This window comes from Mycteria americana, chromosome Z (genome assembly GCF_035582795.1).
Source record: "Mycteria americana isolate JAX WOST 10 ecotype Jacksonville Zoo and Gardens chromosome Z, USCA_MyAme_1.0, whole genome shotgun sequence".
In the NCBI taxonomy this organism is placed as follows: Eukaryota; Metazoa; Chordata; class Aves; order Ciconiiformes; family Ciconiidae; genus Mycteria; species Mycteria americana.
In genome coordinates this window covers 4,105,751-4,126,482 of record NC_134396.1, presented here as the reverse complement: position 1 = coordinate 4,126,482, position 20,732 = coordinate 4,105,751, and the positions used below count along the sequence as shown (strand labels likewise).

Genomic DNA, 20,732 nt, shown 5'->3' with positions numbered 1-20,732 from the left:
GCAGGTTTGGGGTGCAAGCACCTGGCGTGGGGTGCTGTAAGATCAGCAGCCCCGTGCTGCCCTCTCTGGAGATACAGTGTGGGAGTCGGGACTGGAGGGACATGCCCTTAGCGTAGGACTTTCTTTTGCAGGCAGAGCAATGACAGGGGCTGCTGGGTGCTGCAGCACCCAGATGCAATTTTGCCCCGGGCTGTGGCTATAAGAGGGTGGTACTACAGGGAGCAGCCATAGCCATAGGAGCTGGAGATGTTCCAGGCTAGCACGTCCTGGTGGATGGGTACCTACCATTGAGGGGCCGTATTCCCATGCTGCTCAGGGGACCAGAGCTGCTGGTCTCACTGCCACTTCTCCAGTGGGGATCTGCGTGGCTTCCCACTCTGCTCACGGGCATACCGCCCACCGAGAGGGGTGGGAGGGACCCACTGTGGAGTCGGTACTCGGAGAGCGGTGGGCTTGGCTCCAGCGGTGCCTCCTTCTTGGGAACCGGCTTGGGGTTCTCCTTTTGCCTCGGGGCATCAGCTTTGGTGGCTTGGGAGGGCTGCATGGCACTGACAGCAGGGGAAGACCTTGTGGAAAGCAGGCTGGCAGAGATGGGGCAGGACCTGCTTCTGGGTGGCTGGCTGTCTGCAACCCTCTCCGTTGTGGGCGAGGAAGAGGAGTCCACGCTTTGAAAGAAAGGCACGTTGCATCGCACAGGAGAGTAACTCCCCAGGGGGGACGGACGGGTTGTCTCGGGGGCAGGCTTCTTAATGCAGCCATCATTGCGGGACGCAGCTCCGTCCACCGAGCGCTGGCTCAGAAGCGTGCCGTGGGCTTGGCTCCCCACTGCCACCGCCTGCTCTGCCGAGGTGGCCGAGGCTGAGGACTGGGAATTGGAGGAGATCTGCTGGCTGGCAGGCCGGTTGCTGGACAAGTTGTAGAGTTGGGAAAGGCTCGAGGCAAAATGGCTGTGCAGAGCACGGGCCTTGGGTGGCTTGCTGAAATGGTGCTGGAAAACAAAGGGCTGGATGGGCAGAGTCGTGGGACGCTGGTCCTTGCTGTAGCGCACCACCGGCTTGCTGTCTGTGCCACCACCTTCGGGGAGAGAAAGGGGGACAGAGTGTGAGGATGGGCAGGGAGACAGGCATCATCAGCCTGGCAGATCGCAGGCAGAAGGGAATGTGCTCTCAGCTGCAGGAGGAAGAGGATGAGCTAGAGGCCAGTGACACATGGAGAGTGGTTCAAGTCTGAACCAGTTACACACACCATGAGCTGGCAGGTTAAAGACATGTCGCCCCGAATGCGGTTTCCAGCTGTTGACAGCTGTCTGGATGTGTAGAGCACTGCACTGGGGGCTTCTCTCTCCTGGTAGGGTCACCAGCTTCCCATCTCTTCCCCATCCCTTGCACCCAGGACAGCACAAGTCATGGCCCCAAGCACCTGCCCTCGACCTGCCTCCAGCCAGGCAGTACCACAAAGACGTGGCCCAATGCACTGTGGTACAGCAAGATTTCTTATCCCAAAGGACTGTCCCCTCCTGCATGTGCTGAAAACTCATCCCATCGAGCACAAGCATTACAAGCAATAGCACCGCAGCTCTGCATCCCACATCACACTCAGTGCTGTTGGAAAGGCTGCTTGCTTCCCCTTCTCCCTCCCTCTTCTTTCTCCTGTAACTGTTCCCCTTCTGAGCACACAGCTTCCTTCCTCCTCCTGCCCGTACCAGATCCAAGCAGGATGTTCCCAACCAAATCAGGACCACAGCAGAATTAGGAGAGCTTCAAACCCTGGAAAAGGCAGGTCTGCTCCATCAAATGACCAACAGGGATGCCCTAAGGGAGTATGCTGGGCTGATCTCCTATCACAGAATCACAGAATCACAGAATCATATAGGTTGGAAAAGACCTTTAAGATCATCGAGTCCAACCATAAACCTAACACTGCCAAAAACCACCACTACACCATGTCTCTAAGTACCTCATCCAAACGTCCTTTAAATACCTCCAGGGATGGCGACTCAACCACTTCCCTGGGCAGTCTGTTCCAATGCTTGATAACCCTCTCGGTGAAGAAAAATTTCCTAATATCCAGTCTATGCATGCCTGCAGCTCCTGGTGGGGCCACAATATCCCGAGGGACACAGCTGAAGCGCGACACGCTGTGCACACACAGTGCACAACACACACAGCACTGGGTGCACACACGGGGCTGACGGGATCCCTGATCACCAGCCACGCTGCATCCCAGCACAGCCTGGCACCTTCTGCCTTGTCTCCCTCCGAGTCCTTAGCCCACAGCAAATCCTGGGACAAAGGACCCATCCCAAGCAGAGCCCTGGTGTTACCCGCTGCCGGCTGGGTGTTGCAGGCCTCTCCCCCTGCAGCTAGCCTTTAGCAGGGCTTGCTTTCCTTCTAGTCCCTTCTCAGACCCTCTAGGCTTACATGCTGCTCTCAGCAGGTGTGAGGCAGCTTTGCCTCTATCTCCAGCCACCGGCAGGAGCTTTCTGCACAGTGCTAATGCCTGCCTTGCTGTCAGGGTGCAGAGGAAGGTACTGCAGCAGGGGGTGCAGGAACTGCTGGGATATATTGTCCTGAGAGCTCCGGTCTGCCCATGCCTCCCCGAGCAGCTCTTACTCCTTCCGAGCACTCCCTCTGCAAGCCAAGAGGGCTGCTCCCATGCTGCCTGCTCCCAGCAGAGACCTGCCTTCCCTGCCATCCCGCACTGAGTGCATGTTCAAGGCTCAATAAACTAACAGGACAATACACAAAAAACTCTTGCTCCAAAGGCCAAAATCTCTCCCACACCTGCCACAGCAATGAGTGACATGTTCTTCCTATCTCCTGCCAGAAATCTTCAGGGCATTAAATGGAGAACAGTCTGGTCCTTGGCATGTTAGGGGCTATCTACTGCAGCAGTCTGGTCAGAGCCCCATTTTCCCCGTTTTAGACAGGCTCTTACCTGTGAAGCAGGTAAAAGAACTGCCTAGGGCAGAGATAGATGCCTGCCATGCTGGAGAAATGTCCATACCTCTGATGGGGCTGTCACACCGCTTCTTCACCAGGACATGTAAAAGCAGTATCAAGGTGGAAAGCAGCTCATGTATTACAGGCTTTCCTGCAGAGGGAGCTGGGACAATTGCCCTCCAGAGGAACCTTTGCTGCAATCCAGTGCACTGTGGAGGACATGGCCAGGATATTCCAGCAGAGACACACAGCTCTCTAATCTCCGCAGGACTCATGCTGTAAGTCCCACCAGAGACTGTGTGAGCTCCCTGACCCTGTATTGAGAGCAGACTGCTGGCTATGCCTCCTCCATCTCCGCCTCTGCCTCATGTGGCTCCAAAGAAGAAAAGCTAAAAACTCCTCAATGGTTCCCTTCCCTTTGTCTGCTGGGAACACAACTCTGCTGAGCATCTTCAAATCTCTGTCTTAGGAGCTACAGACAGGTGAATCTCATGGACTGGGGGAGTACAACACCCTGGGAGGGAGACAATCCTCCAAGCTGCACAGACCCTAAGTACTAATGCCATTTCTCCCTTACATGATGCGAGAGGTTTGCACAAAACCTCAAGAGGCTTCAGAAATACAAGGACGAGACACTTGCACTGATCTGGGTCTGAAATAAGCACAGCAGGGCTTTCTCCCAGGGAGTGGTAGACCAGGAAACAAACTGCACAGGCACTGGTCTCCCATCGCCATGCTGGTTCCTCTGCTGCTCCCCTCATGTCCCAAAAAGCAGCCTTTCTTTTTACTTCTCCATTCTGCCTAGTTTGGCTCCTTACCGTCTGCTCGGGCTCTAACATCTCTTTGTCCGTGGCCACTGGCAGAGCCACCTGAGAAGCTGGCATCTGCCTCCGTCAGCAGGGAGAGAGAGGCTTGCTCACCTGCCCCATGCCCACCGGGGACCTTCTCACTGGAGACCGAGTCCTTGGTGGAACACAAAGCCTGGCTGTCCCCAAAAGCGTGACTTAAACAGAAGCCCTCGCAGCTCCGGTTCAGGCCATGGACGAAGGGCATGGGTGGAAGACTCTGGCTGCGGCGAGCTCTTTCTTCAAGGAAGGCTGGGCAATCCCGCTGTGTTTCGGGGATAGGGGAGAACTCCAAGGAGGAATCACCACTGGACCGCAGCGGCGGGGAGGTGCCGTTCTTTTTCCTGCCTTTAGCCAGTTCAGCAAAAGATGTCACTCGCCTTGGGGGGGAACTCTGGATGGGTATTGCCGGACTTTCACTCAGCTTGACCGGACAGCTCACCATGCGCTCCAAGGAGCCCAGCCTGCTGCTGGGACTCCTGTCCAGGTTCTGATCATAGCTCCTGGAGCGCTGCCGGCTTGTGTTGAGGTTAGGTGGTGAGACATTCACATAGACTTGACCCTCAATCATGTTCTGGGTGGCTTCTCCCTTTGCCTCTTCTTCACTGCACTCCACGTTGCTTTCTTCTTGTCTCAGGTCAGGCCTTCTAAACAGATAGTATTCAGTGGGCTGGGCTGGGCTACCTTTGGTATGGTCTTCCGAGCAGCTAGTTATGGAAGATCCTGCCGGGCTGGGGGATGACTGGGAAGACAAGTCACACGTGACTAACTTATAGTAATTCTGAGTAGCCACAACGAGCCGTGCTTGGCTCTGAAAGCAGGCAGTGAGGTCTGAGCTCTCTGAAGTGCAAGGCTCACAGTGGAGGTGGTAGGAGTTGCAGTTAGCATCAAGGACAGGTGAGGAAGAGTGTTGACACCCACACACCTTCCCTGAACTCTCTGGGTGATGCGACTCGCAAGACATCTTGGATTCTGTGGGTGATGAATGCAAATCCAGGTAAAAAGCTCCTGTGTCTGAGTGGCTGCAGAAGGAAGAGTCACAGGACAGGTTGGCTGAATTCAGGTTAGATCGAGAATGGCCATTCATTTTGTTGTAGAGAGCACTGAAGTTCACCAGCACCCCGTCGGAGCTGTTGCAGGAAGAGTCACTGATGTAGCCCATCTGTTGGTCAATCACTTCAGACTGACTTGATGAACTGTAGCAGCGACAGTGCTGGAGCTCCGAGCCAGAACAGCTGCACGTCCGGCTGTGCAGGGCATCCTGGTTCCTCAGTGATTCACCTGTGTTCTGGTTCCACTCCTGCTCACCACCATCAAAGGAGAAGCTGGAGGAGCTGCCGCGATGGCAGCTGCATTCATCCAGCTCCATGCGTTCTGAGGCCTGGTGGCACCGGTTTGCGTTGTTCCTCTTCTGGACGTCGTCACTGCTGATTTTGTCCTCTTGCCCATCTACCACACCAGACCGGCTGGCCATGTTCCAGGATTTCACAATGTGGTTGGAGTCGTGGAGGTGGAAAGGGGGCAACGCCAGCTCGTGCAGATGAAAGGGAGGTTTGCCAGACACAAGTGAGTTGTGAAGGTGGAAAGATTTTTGACCAAAGTCATCCCCAAAGATGCTGAGGTCTTCACCCTCACTCAGCAGGAAAGGGTTGTGTCGCTTACTGACACTAGGGACAATCAAATCCCTCGCTTTGCCTTCTTTGTTGTCTGAAGCCTCTGCTGAGGTTTCGGAGGCCTGGAGAAAGCTGCTGTACACCAAGGAGTCAGTCTGTGAAAGGTCTCTGTCTGGAAGGGCAGAGGTCCGTGTAATGCTGAGCTCTGGCTGGCAGAAGGGGTTGGTCCTTTTGCTCACGGAGCAGCACTGTCTATCGGGGACCTGGCAATGCACCAGGGGAATGTGATGGACAATCAGCGTCTCACCAGTCAGTTTGGGTGGACTATCCATGGTGAGGAATGCTCTTCAGGACATCAGTTAAGCTGGTTCTACCCATGGACAGGTAGGGCTGCACATGAGAGGCAGGGAGGACACTTCTCATAGGGGTATTCAGATACCTAGAGAGAGACAAAAACACAAAGGAAGTCACCTCTCAGGAAAGGCAGTGACTATTGAAAGCATCTTGGTTTGACTGAGGACTTCATGTGCTGACAAGGACCAAACAGACTGGTCCTTGTCAGCACAAGTACCCAAGCACAAGGTCCTGAGCTGTCCTTCTTCAGGGAAAGCATCACAATGTAAGACAGACATGTCCCCCTCCCTGCAGACTCCTGGGACAACGCCTGTGCTTCCAACCGACCCCTCTCAAACTTATCTGAAGTGAACTGCTAATTTCACTCAAGTAGCCAAAGGACTGCACAGGCTTTGGGCCAAATGAAGACCTCACTGTGGATGGCACTGTAGGCTCACAGAAAAACATGCAGACTACACAGGGTCTGAAATGAAGTGCTGCACTCTGATGACAGCAGTCCATCTTCTCGCACTGCATTCAATACTTTTGCCTGCCTTTAGGTACCTGTCATGGTTTAACCTCAGTCGGCAGCTAAACACCACACAGCCACTCGCTCACCCCCCCCTCGGTGGGGTGGGGAAGAGAATCAGAAAAAAATAGTAAACCCCATGGATTGAGATAAAGACAGTTTCATAGGACAGCAGAGAAAGAGAAAATAATAATAATAATAATAATAATAATAATAATAATAATAATAATAATAATAATAATAGAATGTACAAAACAAGTCATGCACAATGCAATTGCTCACCACCTGCTGACCAATGCCCAGTCTGTTCCCAAGCAGCGATCACTGCTCCCTGGCCAACTCCCCTGTTTATATACTGAGCATGATGTCGTACGGTATGGAATAGCCCTTTGGCCAGTTTGGGTCAGCTGTCCTGGCTGTGCCCCCTCCCAGCTTCTTCTGCACCTGGCAGAGCATGGGGAGCTGAAAAGTCCTTGACGTAGTATAAGCACTGCTTAGCAACAGCCAAAACATCAGCGTGTTATCAACATTATTCTCACGCTAAATCTAGAACACATCCTAGCACTATACCAGCTACTGGGAAGAAAATTAACTCTATCCCAGCTGAAACCAGGACAGTATCCACCCCTTGTTCTATACCATCTAAGTCATGCCCAGGTCCTACACTTTCCAATACATTCCAATTAATCACCACCACCTTTCCTGTCTTTTGATATATACACACAGACATCATTCCCTTGGTCTATGGTCCATCCCTCTAAAATGTCTGTTGAGTTCATTTAGTCCATGACTTTGGGCTCCATCTGTCATAACAGTCCTTCAGGGCAGGAGAGATGGTGTGTGGTGTTGGATTGTTGCATGCTGAAACCAGTTCTGGTTCCATCACCGCTGCACTGTGCTCGGTTTCATGAAAGTTCATTCTTCATTAATCTGGGTGATTCTTACTGTAATACTGTTGATATGGCATACAGCAAGCATAGAAGTGATGACGTATAGCGTTATATAGCAATTAACATCATACCATTCAGTTCATTGCCTATTTTCACCCAAAATCAAATCCCCTTGAGGTACACATTGGACTTCCCCATCCTTCCACATCACCCATCAAGTGCACCCAGGTCCTTGAGCAAAAGTGATCCCATGAATGGGTTTACCTTTGCCTGAGGCAGGATTAACCCAGTCTTCCCCAGCATATCTTTTATGTGCACCTCAGGGACTTTATCCCCTCCTACAGTACATAAAGTTTTTGATTGGGCAGGGCCAGCTCGATCGGCAGATCCCCTAGTGCTGACTAACCAGGTGGCCTTTGCTAAATGTGTATCCCAATGCTGGAATGTCCCAGCACCCATTGCTCTCAGTGTAGCCTTTAACAGTCCATTGTATCGTTCCATTTTCCCGGAGGCTGGTGCATGACAGGGGATGTGTTATACTCACTCAATGCCAGGCTCTTTGGCCCGGGTGTCTGTGAGGTTGTTTCGGAAATGAGTCCCATTGTCTGACTCAGTTCTCTCTGGGCTGCCATGTTGCCATAGGACTTGCTTTTCAAGACCCAGTATAGTGTTCTGGGCGGCGGCATGGGGCATGGAATATGTTTCCAGCCATCCGGTGGTTGCTTCCACCGTTGTAAGCACATGGCACTTGCCTTGGCGTGTTTGTGGGAGTGTGATATAATCAGTCTGCCAGGCCTCCCCATATTTATATTTCAACCATCGTCCTCCATACCACAGAGGCTTTAACTGCTTGACTTGCTTGATTGCAGCGCATGTTTCACATTCATGGACAACCTGTGCAATAGTGTCCATGGTCAAGTCCACCCCTCGATCACAAGCCCATCTATATGTTGCATCTCTTCCTTGATGGCCTGAAGTGTCATGGGCCCACTGAGCCATAAATAATTCACCCTTATGTTGCCAGTCCAGATCCACCTGAGCCACTTCAATCTTAGCAGCCTGATCCACCTGCTGGTTGTTTTGATATTCGTCAGTGGCCCAACTCTTGGGTACATGAGCATCTACGTGATGTACTTTTACAACCAGGTCCTCTACCCGAGCAGCAATATCTTGCCACAATGCGGCAGCCCAGATGGGTTTGCCTCTGCGCTGCCAGTTGCTCTGCTTCCATTGCTGCAACCACCCCCACAGGGCATTGCCACCATCCATGAGTCAGTATAGAGGTGGAACACTGGCCACTTTTCTCCGTCAGCAATATGTAAAGCCAGCTGGATGGCCTTCACCTCTGCAAACTGACTCGATGCACCTTCTCCTTCAGCAGTTTCTGCGACTTGTTGTATAGGACTCCATACAGCAGCCTTCCACCTCTGACACCTTCCCACAAGACAACAGGACCCATCAGTGAACAGGGCATGTTGCGTCTCATTTTCTGGCAGTTTATTATACACTGGGGCCTCTTCAGCACGCGTCACCTCCTCCTCCGGTGATATTCTGAAATCTTTGCCTTCTGGCCAGTCCATGATCAGTTCCAAGATTCTTGGGCGACTGCGCTTTCCTGTTCGAGTCTGTTGTGTGATCAGTGCGACCCACTTACTCCACGTAGCATCAGCTGCATGATGTGTAGAGGGGATCCTCCTTTTGAACATCCAGCCCAGCACCAGCAGTCAGGATGCCAGCAGGAGCTGTGCTTCAGTACCAACCACTTCCGAAGCAGCTCGTGCCCTTTCATATGCTGCCATATTTCTTTTTCACTTGGGGTATAGCGGGCCTCGGATCCTCTGTATCCCTGACTCCAAAACCCTAAGGGTCGACCTCGAGTCTCCCCTGGTGCTTTCTGCCAGAGGCTCCAGGTAGGGCCATTCTCCCTGCCTGCAGTGTAGAGCACGTTCTTTACATCTTGTCCTGCCCAGACTGGCCCAAGGGCTACTGCATGAACTATCTCCCGTTTAATTTGTTCAAAGGCTGTCGTTGCTCAGGGCCCCATTTGAAATCGTTCTTCTTCTGGGTCACTTGATAGAGAGGGCTTACGATCAGACTAATTTGGAATATGCATTCTCCAAAAACCCACAACGCCTAAGAAAGCTTGTGTTTCCTTTTTGCTAGTTGGTGGAGACATGGCTGTTATTTTGTTGATCACATCCATTGGGATCTGATGACTTTCCATCTTGCCATTTTATTCCTAAAAACTGGATCTCCTGTGCAGGTCCCTTGACCTTACTTTGTTTTATGGCAAAACCAGTTTTCAGGAGGATCTGGACTATTTTCTTCCCTTTCTCAAAAACCTCTTCTGCTGTGTTGCCCCGCATGATGATGTCATCAACGTATTGCAGGTGTTTGGAGCCTCACCCTGTTCCAGTGCCGTCTGGATCAGTCCTGGTAGTGGTCCGCTGTCACCTGGTAGTGGACAGCTGTCACTGGGGTTGGAGTAGCTGTAGTATTCTTAAATAGTTGTTTAACCCTAAGCAAGACCTTGACACACATTCAGGAGACGCAGCAATAGGACCATGGGGGTTTGAACATCCCAAGGATATTCAAAATTCTCAAGAGCTATTGTAACTAGCCTGGAGAGGAAGGGGAAGATGGAGGAAGGTGTCTCCACCATAGGCTGGGTCTCCGAGGAGAAAAAGTAAAAAGTGTAATTATTAATAATTTCCGATAGGTGGCTCCCAAAGTACAGAGGTGACAGCAATGCTGAGTACAAATACGAGATTGATCTCATGACCAACAATTTTATCATACCCTAAGGCAGCGTTACACAGTACAGCAAAGTGATAACCTTAATCCACCTCCCAGAGGTGATAAACAGCACATAAATACTGATAAACAGTATATACGGCAAGTAAGTTGTTACATAACACAACTCTCAGAACAAATATAACACCTCCGAGAGCAAGTAAATCAAAATTGTGACCAGCAACTACTAAACTAGGATAATGAATGCTTATAACAAATTTGTTTCAACACAGTCTGGTCAGATCTGTCATTATCTCAACCCGTTGAGTCCATGCTGGGCGCCAAAAAGGACTGTCGTGGTTTAACCCCAGTCAGCAACCAAGCACCACGCAGCCGCTCGCACACCCTACCCCCCAGTTGGGATGAGGGAGAGAATCGGGGAAAAAAAGTAAAACCTGTGGGCTGAGGTAAAGACAGTTTAACAGGACAGCAGAGGAAGAGAAAATAATAATAATGATAAAAGAATGTACAAAAGAAGTGATGCACAATGCAATTGCTCCCCACCCACTGACCGATGCCCAACCCATCCCTGAGCAGCGATCGCTACCCCCCAGCCAACTCCCCCCGGTTTATATACTGGGCATGACACCATATGGTATGGAATAGCCCTTTGGCCAGTTTGGGTCAGCTGTCCTGGCTGTGCCCCCTCCCAGCTTCTTGTGCACCTGGCAGAGCATGGGAAGCTGAAAAGTCCTTGACCAGTGTAAACACCGCTTAGCAACAGCCAAAACATCAGTGTGTTATCAACATTATTCTCATGCTAAATCCAAAACACAGCACTATACCAGCTACTGGGAAGAAAATTAACTCTATCCCAGCTGAAATCAGGACAGTACCTTGAACTTCCCTTTAAGAACCAAACACTGAATGGCATTGCCAGACCTTCCAACGTTAGAGAGACACAACTCCAGGCTGAGACTGGAAAGCAGGAACAGACTGGAACAGGAAAGCAGCAACAACCATTATTCTCCAAAATCCAGGAACCCCCATAAGGTCCTGAGCAGTTCTGATGGTGCTAGGGGAGCATGCCAAAGTATGCAATGACTTATGCATACAAGGGCCTCTCATGCGAAAAGGAGCAGATGACTTCAGTGAGGCCATGGGGAGCCACTGGCGATGGTTAAATAAGTCCCATACAGCACGTTGCCTTCTGCTGACCTTTTGCTGATGGTTAAGCCTGAGCTCAAACTAGTTCCTCTTGTGATCCGGGGTGCCCAGTTCACAGTCCTCTAACATTCTGCCACGTTACCTGTGGCACTTATCTGCTTATCTTATTACCTGCTGCACTTCACAACAGTACGACTGCCACAGCCCACAGTCCCAGGAACCGTACAGGCAGGGCACTAAGAGCCCCACGTAGTTCAGTAAATAGCAGGTGGTCATAAAGGTAGAGGAAGATGTTCACTAGCATCTGATATGGGAGAGCTGAGAACATATTCATTCCTCCTTCCGCATCTAACCCAGAGGTCCAACCTGCAATCGCCTCCAGGTCAGCCTGGAGGGGTTTTCCCTCTTGCCTTCCCTTCACGCATCAGAGAAGCCAGTGCAGAGAAGTGCATGGGAGGGCAGCTAAGGCAGCAGGGAGAGGGAGAAACCACAAAAGACACCAGTGATCCAGGATGATCCTGAGGGATTTAAAAATGACCTAGTGCAATCACAGATCCATCACTTGTTCTGAAAACCCTGGCCCAAACACCCTTGGTCAGCAATCCACATCTCGTATCTCATCCAGGCATCCCCAGTGCTCACAGCACCCTGACACCACATACTGTGATCCTGCTCCAGACTCCAGGACCCTGGGTCTGCTGCCACCACTGACCTTGAGACTCCAGAAAGTGGCATCCACAGTATCTGTCTTTGCTTACCTTACCCCTGCATTTGTGACTGTGGGATGATAATGGATTTGGAGCAGAGCTGCAAAGGCATGTGGGAGCCCAGGAGGGAAATTGAGAAATGTGGGATAAGTGAAGTTAGAACAACAGTATAAGCAATGAGACAGCTCCACAGAAAGATCAGGAACTTCAGTTCTTTCAGCTTCATGGCATAAGAATAGCAATTAAAAGACGCTAAAAAAAATGATCAAAAGAAGTACTTTCCTCCCACACATAGTAGTGCCTCTCACAGATACAGGATGATGCTGGCAGGAAAAAAAAAAAACAAAGATGGAAATGGACCTAGTGTTTACAGTAAACACCCAATGATGCAAAAGTTAATACTAACACCAGTGTTAGTGAACAGACAAGCCTTCTGGTAGCCTCTACCAGAGATCATCACGAGACCTACATGAGGGGCACACTCACCCTCACGTCTGCTTCTGCTGGGATGTTTCACCCAGGATTAGGCTCTGAAGTAGAGAGGGCACCTGGACCACTTGGACCACATCCAGCTGGACTACAATGGGACCCTAAACTCCCCCCCACCCATAGTGTCTCTAATGTCTATATCACCCTTCACTCCCCTTTCAGTGACTCCTCTGTCTTACAAGCCTGTGGCTCCTTTCCCACAGCCACTGAAAGGAATGACTCTGTCCTCAGCCCCGTTCCTGGGATGAGATCCTTTACATCAGCAATTCCCAAGATCACATTGTTCAAGAACCACCGTGGGTAACAGCAACTCCCAGCTCTGTGCCTAGCACACACACACGCTGAAAGTGGTGTTCGACAGCTGGGGCAGTGTTCATGCCCCATTTTCAACCTCGCACACCGTTGATGGTACATGTAGCAGCAGGACCCCCTATTTATCCTGTCTCCCCCCCAGCACTATGGGGAAAAAGCCGGTCCCCCAGTGCCTATCTGCCCTTGTCACTGCCTTTGTAGCTGACTGTAATGCTTAGATCACGTCTCCCCATAAAGCTTTGCTATATTTTGAGTGTTACCACAATGCAACCAGTTGAAAAGCATCATTTTGAGGATACAGACCATGATGACGGCACACTTCACTGCTGAAGCACCAGGTCTCCGCCATCTCTGAGAAATGGTGCTTAGAGCCGTCTCCCAGCACCAGCGATGATCTGCTGACAAGCCCTGCTGAGCAACACACACTTCACATTTCTGCAGATGCTGCTGTGGGAGAACAAGGGTTGCACAGGCACACTTTGACATTTGACAGCAAAATGTCAAGAGAGCTGACACACAGCCATTTCCCAGCTGTCTCTCTGGAGCCCGTGCAGCTCTGCCCAGCTATTTGGTTTCAGCGGCAGCACGGGCTCCCGGCTGGACTGTGATTCACTGGCTGTCACAGATGCTGCAGCAGACGGATGCCCACTCTGCCTGCACCCACAGCCTGCTCCCAGCACAAGGCTCTGAGGTCCAGTATCACAGGCGGCACACAGCCAGCTCCTGCTGGGAGCCATTCTGACAGCTTCCATAGGGATATGCATGACTTTTTTGGTGCCCTAGATAACTCTCTCTCCCTTGGTGTCACCTTAAACCATATATATATATGTGTATATATTTTGGAATAAAATAGAAATGGTATAGGAGTTATTAGTAGCTTAGAAGGGACCACAGTTAGGAGTAGAAATTAGCATATGAGAATATGAGAATTGTAGAATCTTCAAGGTAATAGATAATGCCTAAGCTAGATAAGAGGGTACGGGCACTGCATATTTTACTAGCAAGTATATGTTTCTCCTCAAAGAATATGAAGCTGTAACACTTCAAAGAACAATAACAGGAATATCCTCTTACAGGGAAAGTCATAAAGATGAAAGGATGCCACAAGAACCATGAAAACAAGAGGAATCACAGTAACTAGGGGGAAGGTAAAGGTGGCAGGGGGGGATTGCGACCACCAACCCAACTGAGGGATGACAGGACTACCCCCCCACCTCCTTGTGAGCATGCGCAGTGAACTAAAATCACACTGTAGCTTTAAATTGAAGCAGAGAAAATACGGACCCATGGAAGAAGAGGATGCTTAGTCAGTCCAATGATTATGTATTAGATAGGCATGGTGTGTTAACTTCCATGTATAAATACTGAAGAGAATTGCAATAGGTGTGCTCGATTTGTGGAAATATTCCACCTTGCACCCTGCGCAGAATAAAACAATGTCTCCTCTCTAAATATACTTCTTGTGTTTTGGGAGTTATTTTATAAAACAGGCAACACTGGGACACCCCTCCTGGCTTCCTCCTGTCTCAGGGATGCAGGGAGGTTGGCAGCGGCACTGCCAGCACAGGGATTATTCAGTTCCCAACACCAGAGCATCCTCCCTGGCCATATCATCCCTTGGCTCCCCCTCCCTGATTCTCGAAGTCTGTAGAAGGATCTTCCCTCTTCTGTTCAGGGTCTGGTAGGCTGGGATTCACACTGGGGCATAAATCCAGCAAACAAAGTAGTTTCAGATTCTGCTGGCTTTGATCAGCTCTTTGTAAAGCCCTCACACCCCTTTGCAAGGGGAAGTTTCCAGATGTGGATAAGCAGTCTGTACCTGAACACTTCATTCTTCTTAATAATTTCCAATAGCACAAGCCCACAGTGTGCTGAATCCTGCTCAATCCTACACATACAACAGCATCCAGCAATGATCCCTGCCCAGGAAAGTGTGTTGTGGCAGTGCAAGGCAGGGAGGTGCACAGGGAGCACCATGACTCTACATACATGGGTACAACAGCCATTTTGACTGCAAGTGTCAAAATTCTTCACCTTCTCCATACCGACACCATCTGCTGCTACATGGGAGATATGGGTTGTTTATTCAGTCAGCTCTTTCTTGAGGTGCTAAGGGTCACCTGCAGAAGGTGAGGGCCAGACATTTCATTACCTGTGGATGCTTCACTCCAGTCAAGCTAATACAGAGCAGAGAAGGATGGCTTTTTGTGAGACGCCTATGATGTGGTGTGGAATTGCTTATCAAGGCTTGTGCCTCCACATACATATATATACATGGCAAAAACTTGTTAGCTGCAGCAAAGCTCTAGGTAAGTAGCGGGAGAGGAGTGTTGAGCAACAAAGGGTGGTTCAGCACTGATCTGAGAGCCGCCTGCCAAGCCCCGTCCGTGCTTTAGAGAGGAGGCAGCATGCGGCAGATAACAGGGGCAGGCAGCACCTTGACGAGCCGAGCCCTTCAGGCTCTGCACCTCATGCCTTGTAAGTCCTTGCTGAGAGCTTCATAGAGGCCCCCAAATCCCTCCTCTGTCCTACCCTCAAAGACTGAGGACATTGTGCTAATTTAACAGTGGTCGGTGCAGCTCCGCGGCTTCTGGATTACAACCTCCTGCCTCTGCAACACTGCTGAGAAGGTCCAGAAGCCATCAGAGCTGGCTTCAAACCAGCCTGCAAGGCTCTGCTTCTATTAGAGGGGGCTGGTGCAAACACCAGCCTTGCCTTCAAGTGCCAATGCATTACCTTCAAGTGCTGGTGCAGTCACATACCTCCAGGCATACCCTGCTATCTGTTACCACTCCGGCCACGCTTTTGGAGTTCCACCACTGATTGCTTAATACCCGGTTCTGCTCAGTGCTCTCAGCTGCACACGTGGGGCGACCGGGTTCAACACACAATGACACAAGTTTCCTCATAAAATGTAATGCAATACTGGGGGAGGCATGCAGAAATTTAAGAAATAAATGTGATTTAAATGCAAAAAGATTGCACATATAGCACGGAGGATGAAGAGGCAGGAGCAAGCTCATCAGAACTGTCAGCTGGAGGTGATGCTGGCTTTTTGGAGGCTGGCTTTTCTGAACAGATTACTGTTTCTACAAATCTCAGTCACTTCATCTATGAAATTGAATGCCCAGTGGAAACCTTTAAGTGTGAGGGTTCTTGCTGCCTCTTTCTGAATAGCTATGGTTTCGCTATCATCATCATCTTCCTCAGATGGACCAAGATCCATCACGTCACTCAAGGGTGAAAGATGGAAAAACAGGGTTAAAAGCTTGGCATTCAGTTTCATAGATGAACCAGCAAAAATCCTTTTGTATTGGAGCTGCTTGTTCTTTGAGGGTTGTTCCATGTGAATCCCTGGGTCGTACAGAGCATTTGCATTAACACGCCTGAAGAAACCACACAGCTCTACAAAACAAGCACGAGCAGAAATGCTGCAAAAAGCAATGGTTTGTGTGAGCTTGCAGACGGGGCACAATACAGACATGTCCTCTTTGCTCCATGGGGAGAGATATATTCAGTTTACTCCCTGTAAGTCTCCCTCCAGGCAAAAGGGCTGGGAGATGAAAAACTGAAACAAAAAACTGAAAAACAAAAAACTGAAACATCCAAACTGAAAGCTACTCTTCAGACAGCGTGGGAGATCTCAGGGCTCACTGGTTCCAGAACCAGTTTCCAGGATCCCAGTAACGCAGTTTGTCCCTGCCCCAGCTTTGCCACTCCAAAAGCTGCCAGAAAGTACTGAATGATCATAAAAAACACTCAACAGGAAAGTTCCAGCAAGCTGGAGGGCATTCAGGGAGCAGCGTGAATGAAGACGATGGGGCGAGGGGCACAGGATGAGTGGCCTGGGATGGGGCTTGAACCATTGGGGTGAGTAAGAAGAGGGTGGAGGTGAGGAAGCCTGTAAGTTGTAGGGTGGGACTAGCCAGTGGTATTTGTCTGGACATCTGTTTATTTCTCACCAGCTAATACATCTCTGCCAAATTCACGCCTTCATTAAACGCCTTAGTAAATCATCCAGTTTAATGAAAGAAAAGGTGTAGAAGGAAATACTAGTTGTTTGACTCATCCTAAACCTCCAGCTCTCCTTCCCTGCCTTGGGGAACAGGGAGAATAGTGAGGGTGGTCTGCCTGGTCCCAGGGTGAATATTCCAGCACCCGGTGTTTAAAGGAGGCTGCAGCAAGATAGAAAGACTAAATAGTTCTTAAATTTCTGTCTCAGCTCAGGCTGGTTCCTCTTGTGGTCCTGAGCAAACAGTGATTCCTGAAAAGACCACTTCCCTTTTCTTTCCACAATGAGGTGCTGCCTGGGCCAGGGCTTTTTCCAGCTGTTTCCAGGACAGCCTGACTAAGCCCATGATTAATGTATCATTACATCCCAGAACTATATAGGATTATGATGTGTTCAAAATGGAAACTGCAGCACGTGACGGTCAATCACAGCCCTTGCGCGCATGGCAGCAAGGAGCTGAGCAGGTCAGGGATGAGGGGCTTGCCAGCAGCGATTAGAGGGTGTGTGAGATGAAAATAAGCAATAGGTAGTATGTGTATTCTTGCTGATGACACAGCTAGCATGAGGCAGGTATTGCCTGCCAGTCAGAGGAAAAGAAGCCCCACCTGCTTTGTGCATGTTGAGTTACAGAAGACATCAGAAATAGCTCAAGCAGCAGATCTACACCAGCTAACACAGGAGCCGGACAGTGACTGAACCATTTTCTCCCGTTTCTGTGCTCTCTTGTTCCGTGACTCATCATCTGGCATGTGGCACTCGGCAGGAGCCACTTACAGGCCGTGACTCACAAGCATCCACCGAGGTGATCCGGGCTGGAACCTGCTCCTCGTCCTCTGCCCCAGCCCCCACCGCATATGCTCCGAATTACTATATGCAAATCCACAGAGGAGAAAAAGACTCTGATGTTTCTAGCTGTTAATATCACACCGAAATTGCTGCTGAATTAAACTGCAGACACAGTAAATCCTTTCTTATCACAGACACTCTAGTAGCAGCAGCAGCAGGAGGAGGGACTACGCTTCTATAGCACCTTTCTGCCTGGGCACTCTGAAAGCATACTGAAGATCTTACAAGAGCAGAAATTTCTTTCTGAAACGTGGATCAGCCTGGGTGCTGAAGCCTGGCTGCTGCAGGGTTCCCAGAGCACTCAAGAACCCACGCAGAAAGAAAAAAAACCTATAAGCAAATGAAATTGCTGGGCAGAATCAGTAGCTGAAGATGCCAAGCTTAACTCCTCCTTAACTGCACAGCTTTGGCCAAGGCTTAGCTGCAAAGCAGGGCTGTCGGCAGGCTGCCTCATGACCACGCTCCTTTTACAGACCTGCTTGATGGAGGACCATAGGAACCAGAGGCTGAGTAGTGACAAAAACACAGCCAGCAGTTGTGGGTAAACCAGAGTCAAAGCCAGCAGAAGTGCAGACTGAAGGTTTTCCCACCAGCTTCTACGCCGGGGAGCTGTGAGCTCAAAGCTCTCCACCACAACAGGCACAGGAGGGCAGGGAATGAAGTGTCCTGCTGAGGGAGTCAGGCATCAGGCTCAGCGCAGCTTCGTGAATCAAAGCCAGCTCTTTGACCTGTGCCTGCAGGCGTACAAGAAGGCAAAACTGCTCCCGAAGCCTGTTACATGGCTACACGCAACGGTGAATGAGCAGCTGTTCTTGCTCAGGTGTGCGCTGCAGGGGTGAAGGCTCCCGAGACGGCAGCAGGAGGTGGAGAGGGCACGGATACTTCATACGGATGGAGATACTCTCAACAGCACTGGAGATTTCAGGGGTTGCTGGGGATCTGAGGCATCCCTAGAATTACTATACTTTGGAAAGACCTCTCAATGAGAGGTCACGAATCACTTCCCCTGGGCCCTCAGGAGTTTCCTCCCTAAGATTTACTGGAATCTGGCTTCAGACAACTTGGTGTTGCCCAGACCACAGCAAAGGAGAGGCTCTGCTTATCCAAGCCTTATGGGAGGATAATTTCAGAAGCAAGTTTCATCTGCAGAAAGAAAAGCACAGGAGGACAGCTCCATCTCAAGTAGTTCTAGATCCCCGATCACCTTTATGACTTGGGGAAAAGAGATGAGCCAAGCCCTGAAAGGGACAAAGGTCTGTCTTCACAGTGAATGAGATCTCACTGCCATACAGGTCAGCACACCTGTACAGACTCCAGCTACTCCACAGCTGCATATCTTCCCTGTTGCTTCCTCTCCGTCCAGATTAAAACCGGCATTGCATTTTGTTCAGACCACACCTTGCAGGAATCACAGCTGCAAAACAATCCTGAACCCTCCCTGTAAGGCAAAAGCATTAGTGATCACTGGAGAAAGCCCGACAAATAAGGAACTCAGACTTAAAATAACTCAGTTAAAGAGGCTTTAAAATCATGTTTACTGTCTATTCAGCCTAGAGCTCCACGTATGTAGGAATCACTCACTATCAAGGGAAAACCAAACATTTCTGGGATGGCAGATTACAGATGTACAACCCCATGTAGCAACACAGCGAAAGCAGAACAGGCAGCAAAAGTGGCTACGGGAGAGTGAAATAAAACCACAGGAGGGCCAAGTTCTTGAAATAACTGAAGTATCACCCCACAAGCCATTGTAAATAAAGCAGCTGGAGATGTCAAAAACCCCCAGAAGGATTATTTTCAGACTTCAACACAGCGGTGGTGCAATGGTTTGCTACCAGGACTCAGTAGCCATGTCCCAGTGAATAGGAGAAGCAATGCAGGTATGGCATTACCTAGCAGTGATGGGCATCAGTTCTGCCAGACAGCCAGAATGCCTGCATCTGCAGAGCTGTATAATTTTTAAATGATGCAATCCTACATGGAATTTAATACACACTGTGTGCAACCAGATCAGGTGCTCCAAAATCAAGCACAAACAGAAAACATCCCAGCAGCCGCCTGGTTTTATTAGATATTCCTCTTCACAGTGCACATCTAAATGGTTTTTCAAACAGCAGCTACGTCCAATAGCTGACTCCTGCTAAGACCGCAGGAAACTTTAACCCTTCCTAGCTCTAGATAGTTCTGCCAAGACCAGAAGCAATAACTGGATATGCAGGAAGAAATTTTCTGTCTCTCCAAAGCAGGAATATGCAATAAGTAATTCAACGGTCTGGAGGCTGGCAGCACCCTGATTTGGGGATGATAGCATGCTACAAAGCAAAAAGGCTGAGTAACAGCCCAATAAAGGCAGCATCTGATGAGACTAATGCATCAGATTTATCCTGCCGTCTGAAGGACATCAGGACCATGTATACTTTTGCTGCTGATATCCAACTGCTTTTAGACCACAGGCTGGATTTTGCAATCCCTTGAAGGAAGCTGGAGGAAAAGACCCTGTAGCACACAGGTTTGAGAAGGGAATTTGCCTGATTATGGTTAAGACTGTGCATTTCTTGACCTTTTTTTGGCCAGGTCCAGGAACAAACAGGTCCTCTGTAATCAAGTCCAAATGCTGCCTGAATCTCATTTCAGCAGAATTCAGGGTGGGTGAAAAAAAGGCAGAATGATTCCCAAGATGACAGGACAAGAAGCTTCTGAACTGGGAACAAATCTTTGGACCAGAGCAAGACTGTGCAAGATTAGAAAACACTCCTTGCACTCCACAGCAGGTCTTGATAAGACCTCCCCAGCCAAAACAAGTCTATCAAGAATGCTTTTCTCAAGAAAGACAAAATCAAGGGCAACTGTTGCCACTAGCTCAGAAATAGAGGGAGGACAAAGATGTAATGGACAGATGAACATTATTTAGTCTTCATGGATCAGCTGCTACAAGGAAGTTTTGATTTCATCACAGCAACACAGACGTCTGTGGAGTGATTCCGAGGGGTGAAGACCCCTCCTCCGCCTTTGCCAGCAGAGTTCAGATGCTCTGCATGAGGTGTAATAACCCGAAAGTGGGCAAATGAGTGACCGGCTGCTCCATTATCCCCTCCCAGTCACAGGCAGCCTCCTCCATAGGGGAACAGTTTACATCTAGAAGCAGGTTTCATAACCCGCCCATAGAAAGTTAGGAGCCTATACAATCACAGTGCTATATATTCTTGACATCCCTTATAATGTCCTGGTTTTTTTTGTGAATCTTGCAAATGTTAGGGCTTGTAACTTCCTGAACCAGTGAGTTCCACACCAAATTACATACCACAGTAGTAGTT

At 49.8% G+C, this 20,732-nt stretch overlaps 2 protein-coding genes across 6 annotated transcripts in view; one reads left to right on the top strand and one right to left on the bottom strand.

Annotated features, from left to right (window-relative positions):
- Positions 1-20,732, top strand: part of PIGO (phosphatidylinositol glycan anchor biosynthesis class O) — a 500,143-nt gene that overhangs the window by 33,412 nt on the left and 445,999 nt on the right. The window lies entirely within an intron of this gene.
- Positions 1-20,732, bottom strand: part of RUSC2 (RUN and SH3 domain containing 2) — a 59,766-nt gene that overhangs the window by 12,630 nt on the left and 26,404 nt on the right. For 4 of the 5 annotated variants that reach the window (XM_075527105.1, XM_075527104.1, XM_075527107.1 and 1 more), the window contains 2 exons: positions 3,761-5,839; positions 286-1,074 (listed from right to left, as the gene is read on the bottom strand). In XM_075527105.1, the coding sequence (XP_075383220.1) occupies positions 286-1,074; positions 3,761-5,732 (2,761 nt within the window). In that variant the 5' untranslated portion in view covers positions 5,733-5,839. The remainder of the gene's footprint in view (positions 1-285; positions 1,075-3,760; positions 5,840-20,732) is intronic. The other variant, XM_075527106.1, reaches the window with a different exon arrangement.